At 54.3% G+C, this 21,510-nt stretch overlaps 1 protein-coding gene across 1 annotated transcript; it reads right to left on the minus strand.

Annotated features, from left to right (window-relative positions):
- Positions 1 to 257: 257 nt before the first annotated feature.
- On the minus strand, positions 258 to 10,714 carry PSTK (phosphoseryl-tRNA kinase). The gene is made up of 6 exons (XM_062214891.1): positions 10,491 to 10,714; positions 9,859 to 10,147; positions 9,467 to 9,665; positions 6,243 to 6,318; positions 4,499 to 4,592; positions 258 to 944 (listed from the first exon to the last, which is right to left on the minus strand). The coding sequence occupies exons 1-6, from the start codon at positions 10,701 to 10,703 to the stop codon at positions 745 to 747; spliced, it is 1,071 nt and encodes a 356-aa protein (XP_062070875.1). The 5' UTR covers positions 10,704 to 10,714; the 3' UTR covers positions 258 to 744.
- Between the last annotated feature and the right edge of the window lie 10,796 nt (positions 10,715 to 21,510).

Genomic DNA, 21,510 nt, shown 5'->3' on the forward strand with positions numbered 1-21,510 from the left:
TGTGTTGTTAAAGATGATTCCCTGCTAAAGACTTTTCCTTTGTCTTAGAGGGTGTAAGCTTTCTAGAACTTGTTTGTGTTAATAAGGACTTTGATGTAAAGAACATATTTTGTATGCAAAATTAAAACTTGCATTATTGTTAAATACACTATATTGTTTAGGGATTCCAGAAAGCAGTTTAATGCTAAAATAATTATATCTAGTATGTAGTTCATATTGGGAATGAGCTTTGCTTTTGTAATATATGAATAAAAGAATAACACTTTCTAATGACCTTGATTTTTCTTTTTTTAATTTAGGACCTTTTTATTTTATTTACTGTCCAGTATGTACAATGTTAATAAGAGATTTTATAGCCCTGCTGGCTTGAATGTCTAGAATGCTTTTCCCATGAAAAGATCTATTACAAATGAGCTCCAGTATCGGCAGCTTGTCTCCGTCCAGGTCCCCCTTCTTTGGTCAGGATCCATTTGAGGTGGCTGCTGTCCTCCCAGCCCTGCCCCCAGGGTTCTGCCCTCAGTGAGGATGGCTGCTTCCCGCGCGTCGTCATCCGTACAGCTGACAAGTGACAGAGTGATTTCTGTTATGAAAAATGGGATCTTTTAGAGTGGACTGCTTTTCTTTTTTAAAGAATGATCTTTGCCAATTGACATGATTGGCCTAGAAAATGCCCAGTATACAAAATTGCTTTAACCAATGAAAAATTTTGTCAACAGCAGACATTTGATTGGGAATTCAGAAAATTTAATGTGGCTTTGAGAAATACTTCTGTACAATGTTATCTTTCTCATAATGAAAATCAGAAATGACATCTGATAAGTCAGTGGTTTGGTGAAAGCATAGGTATTTTTTGTTTCCTTGTCGTAGGTCTTCCAGAAACTCTGCTTTGAGCTTGTTAAGTTCTTCTGCTAGAAGCTTCATGCTGGAGGGAAGAACTTGTTCATCTAAAACAAAGACATGTTTAAATTATTTGTAGAAATCGAATCAGTCTGGGCAACAGGAAATTGATGGAACTGCATCAAGACAAACCATATTCCTATGAGAAACCGTTGTGGAGACAGACTAGAGGCCACGTGAGTGACCGTGCAGTCAGGCACTGACACAGACTAACTTGCTATGAAATGTGAGCAGAAACTGTGAGAAGGGGTTCTTGACAAGCGCCAGGACAGTGGAGTTACTCCCTGAACTAACAGGCGGAACAGGACAGTGGTTCTGGAACAGTTAGAGTCAGCTGTGCGCGCTGATGAACGTTCTGTATCCGCTCTGTTCAGAGCGGCCATAGTGGTGCTGCTGAAGAAGTGAGATATCTTTTGTTGAACAACTTTATTGTGTGATAATTCCTATGACATACAGCTAACTCATCTAAATTACACAAATACAATTTTTAGTTTTTAGTATACTTCCATATATGTCCATTCCCAGTCAATTTTTAAATATTTGTGTCTTCTCCAAAGCCCTTTAGCTGTCACTGTCCTCCTTGCTCTGTCCCTGTGCCTGACCTAGGGACCAGCAGTCTCCCGTGTCTGTGGTCTTTGTGGCCGGCTTCCGCTGTTCATGTCGAGGTTCTTCACGTGGCAGCGTGTCGCAGGACTTCATGTCTCCACCGGCAGGTGATACTGCACCGATGGCATAAACATTTTGTGTTCCTGTTTTTTGCTTTATGGACATTGGAGTTGTTTCCACCTACTGCTTTTATGAATATCTCCCGTGCAGTGGCAGGGACCCAACCACTCGAGCCACGACCTGCTGCCTCCCAGGGTCTGCACTAGCAAGAAGCTGGTCCTGGGGAGGAAGTCAGAACCTGAACCCAGGAACTCCAATATGGGGTTCAGACACCCCAAGGGCATCTTAACTGGCAGGCAAATGCCTACCCTGATTGTCTCTATTGAAAACTGGGTTGTATAGCACTGAGCGGAAACAAGTCCTCCCCCCTGGTTGTGTTTTTTACTCTCTTGATGGCAGGGAGGAACTGAATTTTTAAGTTTATGTAAGCACAGACCTAGAACCTTCCTCCCCCTACCCTCTAAAATGTGTTGTTCTTAAATGGGAGGGAAATGAACTGAGGGCTCTACGCATAACCCTGTTCCCTTCTTCCCTTCACGTTATGGACAGAACTGAAGAATGGCAGGTGTCTGGCGGAATTCCTGGAACTGTTTTTGCTCTCCAGTGACACTGCCCTTTCTCCTCCAGTCTTGATTTTCAACCTTTGGGTTCTAACCTGTCAGTGACTGCCAACCAGTGTTTTTCTAAAACAGGACATGGTAGTTTATTAAACAAGTGAGGTATCATGGAACTTCTCTCCACACACAGATGAGGAGTTTTGTGCCCTGGGTGACAAACTGCACTGCGATGGAAAGGCGTCTCAGGAGTCATGTAAAGTTTGAGGCCTGCCTTGTGGCGTAGTGGTTAGAGCCACCACCTGCAATGCTGGCTTCCCTTAGGGGCAACAGTTCGTGTCCCAGCTGTTCCACTTCAATCCAGCTCCCTGCTAATGGCCTGGGAAAAGCAGTGGAAGATGGCCCAAGTGTTAGGCCTCCGCTACCCATGTGGGAGACCCTCAACTAAAACCTTTCGGGGAAAGAAGCAAAAGCTTTGGGCATTGGAAAAGGTAACTATATACTACCTAAATTGGGCTTCTTACGCTTTTTTTTTTTTTTTTTTTTTTTTTTTTTTGTAAGGCAGAGTTAGAGATGGGGAGAGAGAGAGAGAAATCTTCCATGTGCTGGTTCACTCCCCAAATGGCTGCCATGGCCAAGGCTGGGCCACGCTGGGTCTCCCATGTGGGTGCAGGGGCTTAAGGACTTGGGCCATCTTGACCCATTAGCAGGGAGCTGGATCAGGCCACAGACTGGTGCAGTAAGGGAGGCCAACCTTGCAGGCAGTGGCGTAACCTGCTGCATCACACCACCAGCCTTGCCTGAGGTCTGTCAAGGCAGGGATAAATGTGAGCCATGCAGGAGAGCAGTCAGACTTGGCAAGCTCCATTTCCTCCTTTGTAAAGTTACACATACTTGACAATGAGTAACACGCACTTTACACGTTCCCTTACAATGCTGTAAGGATTGGAAACAATTGTTTTTAAAGCACTTAGCACATAAAAGGAAGTAAAGCAATGGTAGCTGTGGCATTTTAAATACACCAAAGACTTCACTGTTCAAAATCCACTATTCTAAAGCTGCAGCTATTACGTACTTCACCTACCTTATGCGTGCAGATCTACAGTTTGTCCTCCCTGTCCAGACTCTGTGCTACTCTTAGGCCTTGCCCTTCTCTTCACGTTGGGCCCCACTTTCTGTTCTAAGCCACTGTAAATAACTTCACCTCTGGGCTCTGGCATTCGATGCACTCACTGCCTAGAAAGACCCTGACGCCTGCATGGCTTCTCCTTCCCGTTGTTTCCCTCCTTTGTCCAAACGTCCCTGCTGGGGAGCCTTCCTGACCACCCTTTGAAACAAGTTCTCCTGACACTACACTGCCTCCCCCTAATCTTCTTCAGAGCACTGACGTGTATTCATATAATGTTTCGTCTCCTTGCCAGAATGTTCTGAATCCTGCTGCCTCCCAGCATCTAGAATAAGGCCTAGTACAGAGTAGGCACTCAGTAAAAATGCACTGGACGGGTAAATGGGTAAGATATCTAGTTCCTGGGGAATGGGTTAGATTTAACCAAACTGAACAAACGGAAAACATGGTAGAATTGTTGACTGAAAGCTAATGGGGCTGGTGTGGTGCAGCTGGTTAGGCCCCTGCTGCAGCGCTGGCCTCCCATATCTGAGCACCAGTCCCAGCTGCCCCTGCTGACCCCCTGCCTGCAGCGCTGGCCTCCCGTATCTGAGCGCCAGTCCCAGCTGCCCCTGCTGACCCCTGCTGCAGCGCTGGCCTCCCGTATCTGAGCGCCAGTCCCAGCTGCCCCTGCTGACCCCCTGCTGCAGCGCTGGCCTCCCGTATCTGAGCGCCAGTCCCAGCTGCCCCTGCTGACCCCCTGCCTGCAGCGCTGGCCTCCCGTATCTGAGCGCCAGTCCCAGTTGCCCCTGCTGACCCCCTGCTGCAGCGCTGGCCTCCCGTATCTGAGCGCCAGTCCCAGTTGCCCCTGCTGACCCCCTGCTGCAGCGCTGGCCTCCCGTACCTGAGCACCAGTCCCAGTTGCCCCTGCTGACCCCCTGCTGCAGCGCTGGCCTCCCATATCTGAGCGCCATTCCTAGCTGCCCCTGCTGGTCCAGCTTGCTGCTGACGCACCTGGGAGGCAACAGATGACAGCCCAAGTACTTAGGCCTCTGCCATCCCCATGGGAGACCCAGATGGAGTTCCAGGCTCCTGGCCATTTGAGGAGTGAACCAGTGGATAATCTCTCTTCCAGTCTTCTCCCTTTCTGTTACTCTGCCTCTCACCTAAATAAATCTTCAAAAAAAAAAAAAAAGCTAATACCTGAGTGGCAAGGAACCCACCAGAGTCAAATCACATCAGCTCTAGGGCAGGCACAGGCAGCTGCTCCACGTACCTTTTGCTTCCTTCATCGTCAGAGAGACAATTCTCCGTAGTGTCTGATCAGCTCTATGAAGGACATTAGCTGAACAAATAATCCTGTCTGCTTCCTGTGTAATACACACACAGTTATCAGAACAATTATGTAGTTTTAAAAAAATATTTGAAAAAGTTATATAGAAAGAGGTAGACACAGAGACAGAGGGGTCTTCCATTCGACGGTTCACTCCCTAGATGGCTGCAATGGCCAGAGCTGAGCTGATCCAAAGCCAGGAGCTTCATCCAAGTCTCCCAGGTTGGTGCAGGGGCCCAAGTACTTGGGCCATCATCCACTGCTTTCCCAGGCCATAGCAGAGGGCTGGATCAGAAGTGGAGCAGCTGGGACTCGAACCAGTGCCAGCCCCTGACTATATAGCTCTATAAAAGAAATGGCTAAAGTTTAAGTGACTCTTATTTGAAGAGGCTGAAAGATAGGGCAGCTTTTCTGCTCGCCATCCTTGCCTGGGGAGGCCCACGTGAACTGACACCCCCCTAGGCCGGGGCATGCTGCAGGGAATCTGTCCAGTGACTGTCCTCTGGAAGAACACAGGGAGAAGACCCAGATCTGCCTGTGGTCGTGTCAGCTTCCGTGGGGCAGGTGTTCCCCTCCTTGCGCGTTTCCAGCTACCACCATGATGCCCCGGGCCTCACAGTCCTGCCGTGCACGCTGCCTCCAGGGGCAGGAGCTGAATGCTGGTGAAAGGCCAGCCCGTGACCCAGCAAAGATCTTCTGAGGGGAAGGAATTTGTTAGATTTAACCAAACTGAATAAACGGAAAACATGGTTGGAATTGTGACTGAAAGCTAATGGGGCTGGTGTGGTGCTGTGGCAGAGTGAGTAAAGCTGCCACCTGGGGCGTCCCATATGGGCGCTGGTTCTAGTCCCAGCTGCTCCACTTCTGATCCAGCGCCCTGCTATGGCCTGGGAAAGCAGTAGAGGATGGCCCAAGTCTTTGGGCTCTGGCACCCATGTGGGAGACCTGGAAGAAGCTCCTGGCTTCGAACTGAAGTAACACCTTGACAGTAGGGACTCCATTTTGGAGCACCTGAGACTCCATCTTGACAAAGCACCCCTCCACACATACACTGAGAGACTCTGGTCTGAAACTATGATCTAAAGCACTCAGACAACAGCAGTCCACTGCATCACACCTGGCAGAGCACAGGAACCCCCTAGCATGATTGCTCAAGCTTGGAAGTGGATAGGCTGCACCTGGGTTAATGATGAAAATGTAATTTGTCTATGTCCTACGTTAATTAATCCAGACAATACCTGGATTAATGTCAAGATTATAAATTAAAATTGTTAAGATTGTAACTGGTATTGTCAAGATTATAATTGATACTAGTTTCGCATACTTTTAGGTCAGCTTGACCCCAGTAACCATGTATTCCCCTCCCGATTTTGTGGTTTTTGCCTTTATAAACCCTGTTGCTTTGGGCTTCGGGGTCAAGAGTTCTTTAGGGCATGAGCCTACTCTCCACCGCCGGCAACAGAGGACCATCAGATTGTATCAGTGTGTGGTGCTCCTCTGTGTGCACTCGCTCAGGTACAACAGAATCAGCCCAGTTCCAGCCTTTGCAGCCATTTGGGGAGTGAACCAGCAGATGGAACATCTCTCTCTGTAACTCTGCCTTTCAAATAAATAAAGCTTTAAAAAAAAAAAAACTCAGAAAAACTGTTCCCTCTCATTTAGGCTAAATCTCTACTGCAGGACTTACCTTTTGTTCCATGTTTTCCTCAACATATTTTACTGGATTTTCCAATGCAGTAAGCAATAAATCAGTCACTTCCAGGCTATGGAGAAAGTGAGATAAAATACAGTAAATCCTCCTATGGAACATCTCTGTTTCTAAAGAACTTGTACTTATCGATACTGTAGTGAATTCTAGAGGAATAAAACTGCTATAATCCAGGATCCTTTAAGAAAAGGCAAACTTAGTAATTTGGAAGCTACCTTCCATTTCAAAACCCAAATGCAGGGGCTGGCACAGTGGCATAGTAGGTTAAGCCTCCGCCTACGATACGAGCATCCCATATAGGTGCCAGTTCGAGTCCTGGCTGCTCTACTTCCAATCCAGCTCCCTGCTAATGGCCTGGGAAAGCAGTGGAAGGTGGACCAAGTGCTTGGGCCACTACACTCAGGTGGGAGACACAGAAGAAGCTCCTGGCTTCAGATCGGGCCAGCTCTGGCTGTTGAGGCCATTTGGAGAGTAAGCCAGCAGATGGTTCACTCTCTCTGTTATTCTACTTCTCAAATAAATAAATCTTTAAAAAACAAAAACCCAAATGCAGAAGTTCCAAATACATCACAAAGCAAAAACCTCCAATCCAGCTTCTAATGCACCTGGGAAGGCAATGGAAGATGGCCCAAGTACTTGGGCCTCTGCCACGCTTTGGCCTGACCCAGCCCTGGCTGTTGTGGCCATTTGGGGAATAAGCCCAGTTTCTGAAGTGAGACAGCACTGGGTCCAAATCTCAACTCTGCCACTTACTTTACCTACCTGGGCCTCAGTTATCTAGTCTATAAAATGAGGATAACAGTGTATACCTTCAAATAGTTGTTCTGAGGAAGGACCAAGACACCACAGATGAAGTGTTTATGAGCCGGGGAAAGTTACACTGATCAAGATCATCATCCAGCTTCCAGCACAGGCCCCAGCCTCCGCACAGCCCTCAGCTATGCTGGGACTGCTCTGAGTATGAGCACAGGCGACCAGGTTCCTAAGGCCCGAGACAGGATTGCAGAATGAGGTGACGGTTGGTAGAGACCCTGGAGACACTCCCATCTCCTTGCTTCCAGCCGAGACAGGGTCTCAGAGACCTCACAGCAGTAACGAGAAACCTCCGGCTGCTCTTGTGGGACCCCACCGTACCTGCACCAGCCTTTTACTTGCAAAGGAGCAGAGTTAAGGACTCGAGAGAGCAGCAACTGGGATGTGCTCCCTCAGACAGGAAATCATGACATTAAAATTGGGAACTTCACCAGCAGCCTACTTCCCATACAAAAAATGGTCAATTAAATCCAATTTTTGTTTGGGGTGTTTTTGTGTTTCCTTTTTTGCTTTGTTTTTAATATTTATTTAGTTTAAAAAGTTACAGAGAGACCTTCTGTCTGCTGATTTACTCTCCAAATGGCTGCAAGAGCCACGCTTGGCCAGGTTGAACCTAGGAGCCTGGAGCTCCATCCAGGTGTCCCACGTGGCTGGCAGGGCCCAAGCTCTTGGACCATCTTTGCTTTCTCCGGCGCATTAGCAGGGAGCTGGACTGGAAGCGGAACAGTCAGGTCTCAAGCTGGTGCTCATTTGGGACGCTGGTGCTGCTGGCGGTGGCTTTACCTGCTTGGCCACAATGCGGGCCTCCAGTAGGCCAGTTTTACAAAATGCAGGGAAACTATCCTGGGAACAAATGTTTCGAGAAATGAGTTTGAAAAATCAGCCTTTGAAAAGCTGCTGTTCTCCATGGACAACAAGCAGGCCGTAAGGAAGGTGGGCTGTAGAACTGCAGTGTGCAATACAACGGCGCCAGCTGCAGTAGACAAAGTTTCAATGAATGAACATCGAGATGAGGAGTGGGCCTCTGGCCAGTGTTGAGGGTGCCAATTATGACGCCTGTGTTCACTGTGGAGTAGCTCAACGCCTGGCTCTGCCTTCGATTCCCAGCTTCCTACAACTCAGACGCTGGCAGGCAGCCGAGCTCCTGTCCACTGCGCAGGAGCCCTGGATCGAGCCCTGGCCCAGCCTAGGCTGCTGTGGACATCTGGGGAGTGAACCAGCAGATGGGAGCTCTGTCTCTTGAATAAATAAGAAGTAAAGCAGTTAAAACCTCAGGTGTTCAGCTGCACTCGCTACAATTAAGTGCTCAACAGGTGCACGCGGCTAGCTACAGTAAAGTGCAAATACGGAACATATCCGTCATCAGGGACGTCACTGCCAGAAAGTGCCGCACACACATCACAGACAGGAAGCAGCAGGCGCCAAACGTGAGCCTCCCGGACACACGAGCACCCTGGCCCGCAGGGGCGAGCTCCGACACAGGCCGCAGCACTCCTGCACTCTTTGCCACCCATCCACTTACGCTGTGTCAGCACGTGCATCAGAGATGTGCCTCCACTCTGAATTCCCTGCTGTGACCTCTGCAATACTGGGTAATCCTACAGTTAAGAGTGGACACTTGGGGCCAGTGATGTGGAATAGGCTAAGCCTCCTTAGGGCCAGTGCTGTGGCGTAGTGGGTAAAGCTGCCACCTGCAGTGCCGGCATCCCATGTGGGCGCTGGTTCAGGTCCCGACTGCTCCATTTCCAATCCAGCTCTCTGCTGTGGCCTAGGAAATCAGTGAAAGACGGCCCAAGTCCTTGGGCCCCTGCACCCGTGTGGGAGACCAGGAGGAAGCTCCTGGCTGCAGGCTTTGCATCGGTGCAGCTCCAGCCATTACGGTCAATTAGGGAGTGAACCAATGGATGGAAGACCTCTCTCTCTCTCTCTGCCTCTCCTTCTCTCTGTGTAACTCTTTCAAACAAATAAATAAATCTAAAAAAAAAAAGAAAAGTTAAGCTGCCGCCTGCACTACCGGCATCCCATATGGGTGCCAGTTCAGGTCCTGGCTGCTCCACTTCCCATTCAGCTCCTGGCCAATGGTCTGGGAAAGCAGCAGAGCATGGCCTGAGTGCTTGGGCCCCCGCACCTGCGTGGGAGGCCTGGCGGAAGGTCCTGGGTTTGGCCTGACCCATCTGCAGCCTCTGCGGCCATTTGGGGAGTGACCCAGCAAATGGAAGATCAATCACCTCTCTCTCTCCTTCTAACTCTGCAATCTAAAAAGAGAAAAAAGCGAACATTTGCAAACAAATTTGCTATCGCAGGCTCAGGGCCTCTGGACAAACAGAAATTTCTCGTTTCCGTTTGCGTCGCACAAAGCCTGGCCGGGAGGTGGCCCTCGGCGGGGCTACCTGGCCTCGGCAGAGCAGGCTGGCCCTTCCACGGTGAGGCTGCGGCGCTCCCAGGCGTGGTTCCCAGGGTCGGGTCTTTCCAGCCTCGTCTCCATCAGGCGGATCGTCTCGGACGGCAGGGCCTGCGGCCGCCGGCCATTCCGCCGCAGGCAGGTCTCGAGGGGGCAGTCTAAGAAGAGCTGGCAAAAGCCCAGGGCGTCTGCGGGCAGGTGAAAACCACGAATCACCGCGTGCCACTCCCCCAGAACAAACACCCGCACAGGGCAAATTCTGCAGCAGCAACAAAGCCCGCGCACCCAGCTTCTCACTTTCATTAAGCCACGTAACCCCTGGATCCGCCCGCATTCGCGCCCCGGGCGGCAGCGACCCCGACAAAACCGAGTTCTAGTTACGTTTCCGAGCCAGCTGGTAGACCTCGTATCGCATGCTCCGATAGTAGAAGTTGTCATCCAGCAGCAGCAGCAGCGGCCCGGCCACGGCGCTCTCGGTCAGCGGGCGCGGGGCCTGCGCGTCCGGGGCCGCGGGCAGCAGGAGCCCCTGGGCCTCCAGGCAGGCGGCGAACGCTGCCCACAGGGCCGCGCCGTCGGCCGGGGCGGACAGCGGCCGGCCGCCCGCCACCGCCCCCAGGAAGCGCTCCAGGTGCCCCAGCAGCTCCCGGCGCAGCGATCTCCACCGCGGCGGCTACGGAAGGCCCGCGAGTCAGGACCGCGGCTCGCGGCCGGCTGCGGCCGCCAGGGCGGCCCGGGAGCCCCAGACGGCAGCCGTCCCCCGTTCCCCGGGCTCCCGGGCCCCGCTCGCGGCCTCAGTCCAAGCATCGCCCCAAGCCCAGCGGGCGCCGGACTCCAGGAACCCACGCCACACCCACGGCGCACCCGTGGACCCGGCTCTTCCGGCGCCCCCCATGGACCCTCCCCTTCCGGCGCCCCGTGGACACGCCCCTTCCGGCCAGCCCCCAACGCCACACCCCCTGGGCCCGCCCCTTCCGGCCCGCCCCCGCTCCAGGCCCCGCCCCTTCCGCACTGACCGACGGCTGCGCGCCCGCCCCGGCGGGGAAGCCTGGCATGACGTCGTCGTAGGAGACGACGCCCACGGCCCAGCCGCGCTCCCGCCGCAGCCGCTGGCCGAGGGCGCGCGCCAAAGTCGATTTGCCTGCTGCGGGCAAACCGCAGAGAACGCAGAGCGCTCGCTTCCGCGGCCCCTGGCTCCCGGCGCCCCGGACGTCCGCAGCAGCCTTCATGCTGCCCGGGGTGCGCGACCGCGGCCGGCGCCGCTGACTGCGCACGCGCAGCGCCTGCCCCGCGCCCGCGGCGCCGCCTGGCGGCGGAGGGCCGGAAGCGCCTCCGTGTCGGCCGCGTCCGAGGTGGCGGCCCCGGGTCCCCCGAGCTGTGGCCGCCGAGCGGCGTCCCCGTGTCCGCGGCGTCCCGGAGCCACGACTGACGGCCTGAGGGCACCGGCCTTCCTGCCGGGAACACGCCGCGGCTCGGAGAGGACAGCCGGGGGAGAGCCGGGAGCCGCTTCCCCGGGGCTCCCTGACTGGGACGCGAACCCCCGGCCTCGCCGGGTGCGGGCGGCGCGGGGCTGAGCGGGGCGGCGGCGGGCATCCTCGGGCTGCAGACCCCTCGGCCGCGGGGTGATTGCGTGAGGGCTGGAGGATGTATCACCGCCATGTCGCTGGAAGTCTGCGGGTAAATCAGAGTGGGAAGTAGAATAAAATTCCTGGTGACAGCGGGTAAGTGGTGTGGCCAGGGCGAGGGCCGCGGGCGGAGCGGGAGGAGCCCGAGGCGGCCTCGCCCTGGGTGCGGGACTCCGGGCACCGCGGCCCGTCCACACCCACTCCCCTTCCTCCTGCCCCCACCAGGCCACTTCTTTTATTTGGGAGAGTTAGAGCGAGCACGCACCAGCTCTGTCACTGGCTCACTCCCCAGGTGGCTGCAACGGCCAGGGTCGGGCCCAGCTGAAGCCGGGAACCGGGAGCTGCTTCTGGGTCCCCTACACGGGTGCAGGGGCCCGGAGTTTTGGGCCGTCTTCTACTGCTTCCCCAGGCCACAGCAGGGAGCTGGCTGGGAAGCGGAGCATCTTTTTAATATGGTTTCCTTTTTTTTTTTTTTTTTTAATTTTTTTTTTTTTTGACAGAGTGGACAGAGAGAGAGAGACAGAGAGAAAGGTCTTCCTTTTGCCGTTGGTTCACCCTCCAATGGCCGCCGCGGCTGGCGTACCGCGCTGATCCGATGGTTTCCTTTGGTTGTTTTTAATTTTATTTCTTAGAAGTTTCGATTCATGAGATTGGGCAGAAATAGAGTCCTCATTCCCTCCCAGAGTGGTGCGTCTGTTAAAGGACCTGTGTTGATGTCACCGAGTCCACGGTCGATCCTGGGCTCAGTGTCAGGGTCGTGCAGCCGGGGTTGTGACAGTCTAAGGTGACATGGATCCACCGTTACGGTGTCGAAGATGGGATGGGTGGAATACGTCAAGGCCCTTAAAATCCCCTACCGATTCCTGCTTCTCTATCCCTGACACTGCTTTTTCCCTCTCCATATCGTGTAACGGGTCATCTAGCCCTGTTAGATTTGCTCCATTCACTTAGTAACACGAACTTCAGTGTCTGCCATGTCGCTTCATGGCTTGGTAGCTGTCTCTAGAAGGGAGAAGTATCCCAGTGTGTGAGTGTACCACTATCAGGGGCACATGGCCCAGTGTGTGGGTGTACCACTATCAGGGGGACATGGCCCAGTGTGTGGGTGTACCACTAGCAGGGGGACATGGCCCCGTGTGTGAGTGTACCACTAGCAGGGGGACATGGCCCAGTGTGTGAGTGTACCACTAGCAGGGGACATGGCCCAGTGTGTGAGTGTACCACTAGCAGGAGGACATGGCCCAGTGTGTGAGTGTATCACTAGCAGGGGGACATGGCCCAGTGTGTGAGTGTACCACTAGCAGGGGGACATGTCCCAGTGTGTGAGTGTACCACTAGCAGGGGGACATGGCCCAGTGTCTGAGTGTACCACTAGCAGGGGGACATGGCCCAGTGTGTGAGTGTACCACTAGCAGGGGGACATGGCCCAGTGTGTGAGTGTATCACTAGCAGGGGGACATGTCCCAGTGTGTGAGTGTACCACTAGCAGGGGGACATGGCCCAGTGTGTGAGTGTACCACTAGCAGGGGGACATGGCCCAGTGTGTGAGTGTACCACTAGCAGGGGGACATGGCCCAGTGTCTGAGTGTACCACTAGCAGGGGGACATGGCCCAGTGTGTGAGTGTACCACTAGCAGGAGGACATGGCCCAGTGTCTGAGTGTATCACTAGCAGGGGACATGGCCCAGTGTCTGAGTGTACCGCTAGCAGGGGGACACATCCCAGTGTCTGAGTGTATCACTAGCAGGGGACATGTCCCAGTGTGTGAGTGTACCACTAGCAGGGGGACATGGCCCAGTGTGTGAGTGTACCACTAGCAGGGGACATGGCCCAGTGTGTGAGTGTACCACTATCAGGGAGACATGGCCCAGTGTGTGAGTGTACCACTAGCAGGGGGACATGGCCCAGTGTGTGAGTGTACCACTATCAGGGGGACATGGCCCTGTGTGTGAGTGTACCACTAGCAGGGGACATGGCCCCGTGTGTGAGTGTACCACTAGCAGGGGGACACGGCCCAGTGTCTGAGTGTACCACTAGCAGGGGGACATGGCCCAGTGTGTGAGTGTACCACTAGCAGGGGACATGGCCCAGTGTGTGAGTGTACCACTAGCAGGGGGACATGGCCCAGTGTGTGAGTGTACCACTAGCAGGGGGACATGGCCCAGTGTGTGAGTGTACCCACTACCAGGAAATGTCCCAGTGTGTGAGTGTACCACTAGCAGGGGACATGGCCCAGTGTGTGAGTGTACCCACTACCAGGAAATGTCCCAGTGTGTGAGTGTACCACTAGCAGGGGACATGGCCCCGTGTGTGAGTGTACCACTAGCAGGGGACATGTCCCAGTGTGTGAGTGTATCACTAGCAGGGGACATGTCCCAGTGTCTGAGTGTATCACTAGCAGGGGACATGGCCCCATGTGTGAGTGTACCACTAGCAGGGGACATGGCCCCATGTGTGAGTGTACCACTAGCAGGGGGACATGGCCCAGTGTGTGAGTGTACCACTAGCAGGGGACATGGCCCAGTGTGTGAGTGTACCACTAGCAGGGGACATGGCCCAGTGTGTGAGTGTACCACTAGCAGGGGGACATGGCCCAGTGTGTGAGTGTACCACTAGCAGGGGGACATGGCCCCATGTGTGAGTGTACCACTAGCAGGGGACATGTCCCAGTGTGTGAGTGTATCACTAGCAGGGGACATGTCCCAGTGTCTGAGTGTACCACTAGCAGGGGACATGTCCCAGTGTGTGAGTGTACCACTAGCAGGGGGACATGGCCCCAGTGTGTGAGTGTACCACTAGCAGGGGACATGTCCCAGTGTCTGAGTGTACCACTAGCAGGGGACATGGCCCAGTGTGTGGGTGTACCACTAGCAGGGGACATGTCCCAGTGTGTGAGTGTATCACTAGCAGGGGACATGTCCCAGTGTCTGAGTGTATCACTAGCAGGGGACATGGCCCCATGTGTGAGTGTACCACTAGCAGGGGGACATGGCCCAGTGTGTGAGTGTACCACTAGCAGGGGGACATGGCCCAGTGTGTGAGTGTACCACTAGCAGGGGACATGGCCCCGTGTGTGAGTGTACCACTAGCAGGAAATGGCCCAGTGTGTGAGTGTACCACTAGCAGGGGGACATGGCCCAGTGTGTGAGTGTACCACTAGCAGGGGGACACGTCCCAGTGTGTGGGTGTACCACTAGCAGGGGACATGTCCCAGTGTGTGAGTGTACCAGCTTAGTTTTCCGTTAACCCCCTGCAGAGCATCTTGGTTGCCTCCAAGTGTTGACTGTTGGGAAGTGATTATAACAAACGAATTATGAACGTGACATTGTCAGCTCATTTGGGTAAACACCGTCGAGCATGACTACTTGACCATGTGGTCAGAGTGTTTTTATAAGCAGCGGCTAATCGGTCTCCACAGTGGCTGTGGCATTTTGCATCCCCACCTGCAAACAGTGTTGCCCTGCTTCCTTGCCGGCATTTGTAACCACAGTAACATCTCAGACCTTATACACAGAGAGAGTCCGTTGCTTTCCTTCCAGGAAAGGAAGAACAAAAGCTCCCTGTGGTCCAGGTCAGGGGTATGAAGAGAGCCCCTAGCATCTGTAAGCAAAGGCTCTTGTCCATGTGGTGAGTGGCTGGGAGTAGCAGACCCAGAGGGTCTTAGTGGTCATCTCTAGAGGCTGAGCCGTGAGCGGCAGGATGCAAACCAGCTACCCTACGGTGCCGGGGCACTGCTCCTGCTGGGGGGCAGCCAGCTCCTTCCACAGCTGACAGTGTGCTGTAGCTGTCCAGTCTTAGACACCCGGAGCTCAGGTAGGGACAGCTGTTGTGGGGCGCATGGGTTAAAAACATAGCGAGACTTTGAGGTCCCAGTTAGGAGTCTGTGTTAGCCAGCTGGCGACAGCCCTCTCACAGAGCAGGTCTGGAGAAGACAGCCCCGAGTCGCCGGGGGGTTGGGGGGCGATAAGGCAGAAACTACATTTTGGTGGCCTTGGCCGTTATCAAGCAAGCAAGCAGAGGTCCAGAAGCCAGAACTATGCCGGGTACTGAACAGTCTCTGCTCCGAATCAACCAAGCAAGATAGCCTACAACCACCCGGGCAGGCTGTGTCCTGTGGGAAAATTTCAAACTTAAAGCCACCCTGTCACACAGCAATGTGGATACAGAACTTGGGCCAGGGGTAAATGCATTGGTGAACCTGGGCAGGCACCTGCGGGAAACTCTGAAGGGTCAGTGAGAAAGGCCCCCTGCTGGCATCGCTGGCTCCAAGCTCCCTTTACCCCAGTGTCCAGCAGCTTTGAGGAAAAACCTGGGTATTTTGGGGAACTTTGGGAAGGGAAAGAACTCAAACTTTTTTTGCCCAGTTGGCTACTGGTGCCCGTGTTTAGACTGGCCTGATCTTTGCTGTCACTCCCAATTATTACAGGACACAGCGAATGACCCACAAAGCAACCCAGCCCCATGCAGACGTTTGTGGCCATTTTTCTGGCTCACTAAAACGCAGACAAAGGAATCTCTAATACAGAGAAACGGTGGTGAGGTGATTTACTGGCTGTGTGGGAATGAAGGGAGAGGCAGCCACAAGGGTCTAGTTTTCTGGTTTCCTAGAAATTCACCCTTCTTTAAGGAAGTCAAAATCCAGATGGTTGAGCTTGCTCGTGAAGTCACCGTCTCAGGAGAGCCAGTTGCCTTTGGACCGTCCACATAAGTTAAAGTGGATCAACACTAACAAGACAGAGGAAGCGAGAAATATAGAACCGAAATGAGCTAAAAATCTGCCAACTAGGAGCTTAACAATGGAGGAATTTCTTATTTTCTGTACATATTAGATGGGGGGGGGGGTCTTTTTCAATCTTGGAGAATTCACCCGTCATGCATTCTGGTGTTTACTGTACCATACATGTGATCGTCCTCTTGCCCAGAACACAGGCAAACAGCAGCACAGGTCATTGCTGTCATTTTTAGCTATAGCATGTGTCCTAATACATGAAATTAAATGAAAATTTAAGCTAAAACAGTTAAAAGTCATTTGCAATGAACCATGAACTCAGAATAGAAAATTCTGAGACAAAAGTAATTCTATGTGAGGCCAGCGTTGTGGTGCAAAGGGTTAGTGATGGTGGATGGACAAAAGCCTCATTTCTATTTTAGTTCCTTGTCTGGTGACTGGGAGCAGACCCCAGGGGATGCAAAATAGCTGCATCATTCCCCCACCAGCTCGACCCTGCCAGCCGGTTAGCCCAGACCCTCCAACTGCAGTACGCTGTATAAGCCCCTGGCTGGCGGATGTGTGGCCGCTGGGAGTGACCCCTCTCATTTCTCTCTAAACCTGAGCCGGCTGGGAGCTTCTGGGTTCTGTCTGCTCTGGTTGCTCTTCTAACCTTACAGTTAAGCTGCTACTTGTGTGCTGGCATCCCGCATCCCACAACCGAAATCCACACCCCGCATCCCACATCCACATCCCACATCTTCATCCCACATCCCGCATCCCGCATCCCACATCCCACATCCCACATCCACACCCCGCATCCCACATCCACATCCCATATCCCACATCCACATCCCATATCCCACATCCCACATCCACACCCTGCATCCCGCATCTCACATCAACATCCCATATCCACATCCCACATCCCACATCCACATCCCACATCCACATCCACATCCCACATCCACATCCCACATCCACATCCCACATCCACATCCCACATCCACATCCCACATCCCACATCCCACGGCTGCTGTTAGGATCATGGCTGCTCTGCTTCAGACCCAGCTTCCTGCTAATGTGCCTGGGCCCCAGCCGCCATGGGGGAGACCAGGCTAGGGGAAATGGTTCATGGCCCAGACCAGGCTGTTGTGGTCTTTGAGAGAGTGAACTACTGGATGGGAGCTCTCCCTTTGTCTCCCTCTCTCTGCATTTCAAATAAACAAACCTTTTCAGAAACATGGATTATAAGTTAGCAGAAACTTTAATTTACTAAAACTGGTTCCACCTTAAACACAACTTAGGAACTTGGACATCCCACTTTTCTAGAGGGTGGGAGCTGTTCCACGTGCTCGCCCCCACTTCTCATTCAAGCTTTTTTTATTTATTTATATTTTTGTTTATTTATTTAACAGGTAGAGTTACAGACAGTGAAAGGGACAGAGAGAAAGGTCTTCCTTCCACTGGTTCACCCTCCAAATGGCCGCTATGGCCGGTGCACTGCGCCAATCCAAAGCCAGGAGCCAGGTGCTTCCTCCTGGTCTCCCATGCGGGTGCAGGGCCCAAGCACTTGGGCCATCCTCCACTGCACTCCCGGGCCACAGCAGAGAGCTGGACTGAAGAGGAGTAACTGGGACTAGAACCTGGCACCCATATGGGATTCCGGCGCCACAGGTGGAGGATTAGCCAAGTGAGCTTGAAAGACCTTCAAGTCTGAGTTCAGCATCCACGACGGACATGCAGGACACCACTCTGCAGGCTCACCCAGTCCCGCATGCGGCCACGTCCCCCATGCTATCTGTGTACCCGCAGCTTCCTGTCTCCAGGCACATTCGACCTGGGTCTCTGTGTTCTCCCGGGGCCAAGCCTGCAACAGCTGAGACCGGGCTGCAGAGTTCAGGGTAAGCTGTCATCCCATGTGGGTGCCAGTTCAAGTCCCAGCTGCTCTACTTCTGATCCAGCTCCCCGCTAATGTGCCTGGGGAAGCAGCAGAGGATGGCCCAAGTGCTTCAGCCCCTGCACACATGTGGGAGACCCAGATAAGCTCCTGGCTCCGGCCTGGCCCAGCCCCGGTTGTTGTGGCCACCTGGAGAATGTACCAGCGGATGGAAGATCTCTCTCCTCTCTTTCTCTCTGTCTCTCCCTCTCTCGCTGTAACTCTATCAGATAAATAAATAAATCTTTAAAAAATTGAAAAAAAGATTTCAGGCCTTTTGGAAGCAGGACTTAACCGACTCCACTGCAGAGCCTGGTTCAATTGTTTCAGGTTTACACACCCCAGATGATGAAATTCAAAGAGGCAGAGGAGCACGGCTTCGTTCTGCCACTCTTGGCACCTGGCCAGGAGGCTCTGAAGGCTGGCAGCCTTTTCTAACGCTGGTCTTGCATAATCGTGTGGTACAGGTTTCCTGGAAAACACATCAGCTGCCGTCATACGCAGACCCGGGTGAGAACACAGCAGCTGTGTGACCGGCTCACTATCACTTCGCTCCAGTCACTCTCGAGTTTACAGCCAGTGCCATAAATAAAGCTCTTCGCCAAGGCATCGTCACATCTAGCGTATCAGGCGCACATGGGCACGCAACGGTTCCTTGTGGAAGTGAACAGGTTTTCCCTGCTGTTCGTCCACATCATAAACGAGGCATCATCATCGGCTTTGAAACTTTCTCGGTTTTTCTGAAGAACGCACGTGTAAGAAGAAATACGCATATACAATCTTGTGCGTCACAAAACTGACTGGAAGGACGGCAGCCAACGTGGCGCCGCCAAACACTCACGAAGACAAGATAAATCCTGACGGATTGCACCGGTATAGACTAAACAATCCACTTCTGGATCAGACAGTGAAAGGCAGGTGAGCCGCAGGTGCCAACATCCTTGTTGTGAACGCCAAGGAGGACTGCCGGGCCAGCTGTCCTTAGCAGCCACTTGCAGAGTGACGCTAAGGGGCTCACTGCTCTGGGTCTTGGTCTGCAGGGGCAGGCAGGACGCCTCAGGTCTCAGGGTGGGACGCATGAAATCCCGATTTATGCCAGCCTCCCGAGACGTCGGGAAAGCGGCCCTGGCGGATCCTGACAGCCTCTCCTCCACAGGGCGCGCCCTCGGCCTCACACGGCAGGGATTCAGGCCCTTGCTCCCTGGTCTGTGTGGGAAGGTGCGAGGTTTCCGGGCACCACGGCAGGCAGACCCCCGCGCTTGCTGTCTCCTCCTGTCTCCTCTGCTTGCTTCCCACACAGGTCGCTCTGGCTCTGGCCTGCTGAAGCAGGCGCTTGGAGAGCTGATCCTAGATCTTTCCTCTTCTGCTCTTGCTCAGTGAGATTCCACTGCTCCTGCCGGCTCCCACATTTTGTAACTCGTATTTTCACTTAAGTCAAAATATTGTTAAATTTCTCTTGAAACTTCTTTTATCCGTGTGCTTTAGAGGTGTGCTGTTTAACCTCCAAATATTTAGGATTTGCCAATTTTCCGGCGTTGATTTCCAATTTAGTGCCATTGTTGTCTGAGAACATTGTATAATTAGGAGGGTGCATGGGACAGACGCTGTGGTGCAGCAGGTCAACGCCCTGGCCTGAAGCACTGGCATCCCTTTGGGCGCGGGTTCGACACCCAGCTGCTCCACTTCCCATCCAGCTCTCTGCTGTGGCCTGGGATAGCAGTAGAAGATGGCCCAAGTGCTTGGGCCCCTGCACCCGCGTGGGAGACTCAGAGAGGCTCCTGGCTTCGGATCTGCGCAGGTCCAGCCGTTGTGGCCAATTAGAGTGACCCATCAGATGGAAGACCATTCTGTCTCTCTGCCTCTCCTCTCTGTGTAACTCTTTCAAAAGTAAACAAATCTTTTTTAAAAATAGGAGAGTACTTCAAAAAGCTGAGACAAAAAAAGGAGATCCAAATTTCCAAATTTCAATTTTTTTTTTCACCAAAATAAACTTTTAATTGCTTTTTCCTGTCTCACGAGCTTTTTGAAGTGCCCTCCTAATTATACAACGTTCTCAGACAACAATGGCATTATTGGAAATCAATGATGGGAAGCTGGAAAATCCTAATATTGGAAGATCCGGAAGAAGCTCCTGGCTCCTGGTGGTGGCCATCTGGGACGTGAACCAGCTTGCTCGCTCGCTCCCTCTCCGTAGCTCATTCAAATAAATAATCTTTTTAAAAATTACGTATGGGGAGTGTTAGCGGTCGCGGAGGGGAGGGCGGTGGCCGGAGGGAGTCTCCTGGGTTCCTTTCCTCGGCTTAGTAGACAATAAAAAGCCGGAAACAGTTTGCTAGAGGCAGGAATCCTCACTAGAAAAGACACTGCTATGCGATTGGCAGCGGCGGAGGAAGCTCCGGACCCAGAGGAGCCCAGGCGGGGCGCCCGCAGGGACGGCGGCTTCCAGCCAGCGCGGGTTCCAAGGCGGGGCTGTGTGTTCACTGGCCATCCTACTGGGGCGCCCTGGACGGGGTCCCCATGTGTGCTGATGGCTTGGGGCTCTGCAGGTGGGGGTCCTGGAGATGGGGGGCTCACGGAGATGGGGGGCTCCTGATGGGGGCTCCTGGAGTTGGGGGGTCACCTAGATTTGGGCGTGTCATGGAGATGGGGGTCTCCAGAAATGGGCGGCCCTAGAGTTGGGGGGGGTCTCACGGAGATTGGGGCTCCTGGAGATGGGGTCTCCTGGGGGGTCATTGGGATGGGGGTCTCCTAGATTTGGGGGTTTCATGGAGATGGGGTTCCTGGAGATGGGGGATCATTGGGATGGGGGGTCTCATGGAGATGGGGTCTCCTGGGGTTGGGGGGTCACTGGGATGGGAGGTCTCCTAGATTTGGGGGTGTCATGGAGATGGGGTCTCCTGGAGTTGGGGGGTTATTGGGATGGGGTCTCCTAGATTTGGGGTCTCATGGAGATGGGGTCTCCTGGGGTTGGGGGTCTCCTATACACGGCCGGGCCCTCCTCTCCCGCTCCGGTCCCAAGGCTGCACCCACCCTGAGCTGTGATTTAAAGCCCCAGGTCACACGAGGTGGCCTGGACCCCGGAGCCTGTGCGGCCTCCCCAGGGCCCAGCCCCTCCCTGCCGGCTGAGTGGACGCCTGCCCCCACCTGAGGGGATTCAAAGCCGCTGGTCACACCCGCAGCACCCGGAGCTGGGGCGCCCGGCCCCGTGGCAGGGGCTCTGGCGGACACTGTCCGTGTCCGAGGGCCGCGGCCCCGCGCCTACCGGCCGCCCGAGCAGCCACGACCACCTCCGCCCAGGGAGGACCTGGAGAGCCCGAGTCCAGGATTCTCCGCCCGCACCGCCGCTCCGGGGCCAGGCCTGCGACAGCGGAGACCCGGGTGCGGAGTCCTGCACCGCCCAGGCCCAGCCTGCCCGCGCCTCATGGCCCCGCGCGGGGAGAACGCGAGTGGGGAGCGAGGACGCCCCGCCCCCGCCCCGCCGCGGGCTGAGGGGCCCCTGACGCCCCCGGAGACCCCGACGTCGGGGTGGCCTCGCTGCGCTCGCGGACCGACGAGGCGACACGCTCCTCTGCACCCCTCAACCCCGCCGCCTGCCACCCCCCACTGCCAAACCGTTCCCGCGCCTGCGCACCGGCTGCCCTGGCGACCGGGCGCTGCCAGTGCGCATGCCCAGGCCCTGTTCTCGCGCCGCGGCGTTGGAGGCCGTTCCTGAGCGCCGCGGGAACGCGCATGCGCGGCGACGGCACCTGCTGGGCTCCCCCGCC

The sequence above is a fragment of the Lepus europaeus genome, chromosome 17 (genome assembly GCF_033115175.1).
Source record: "Lepus europaeus isolate LE1 chromosome 17, mLepTim1.pri, whole genome shotgun sequence".
In the NCBI taxonomy this organism is placed as follows: Eukaryota; Metazoa; Chordata; class Mammalia; order Lagomorpha; family Leporidae; genus Lepus; species Lepus europaeus.

Bases quoted from the DNA above. Each gene is read 5' to 3' on its own strand.
- PSTK (XM_062214891.1), bottom strand. From the start codon at position 10,703: ATGAAGGCTGCTGCGGACGTCCGGGGCGCCGGGAGCCAGGGGCCGCGG. The intron at 10,148-10,490 runs GTCAGTGCGGAA...GGCCTTCCGTAG, and splicing joins GGGCGGGCGCGCAGCCGTCG to CCGCCGCGGTGGAGATCGCT. The intron at 4,593-6,242 runs GTAAGTCCTGCA...TGTATTACACAG, and splicing joins AGGAAAACATGGAACAAAAG to GAAGCAGACAGGATTATTTG.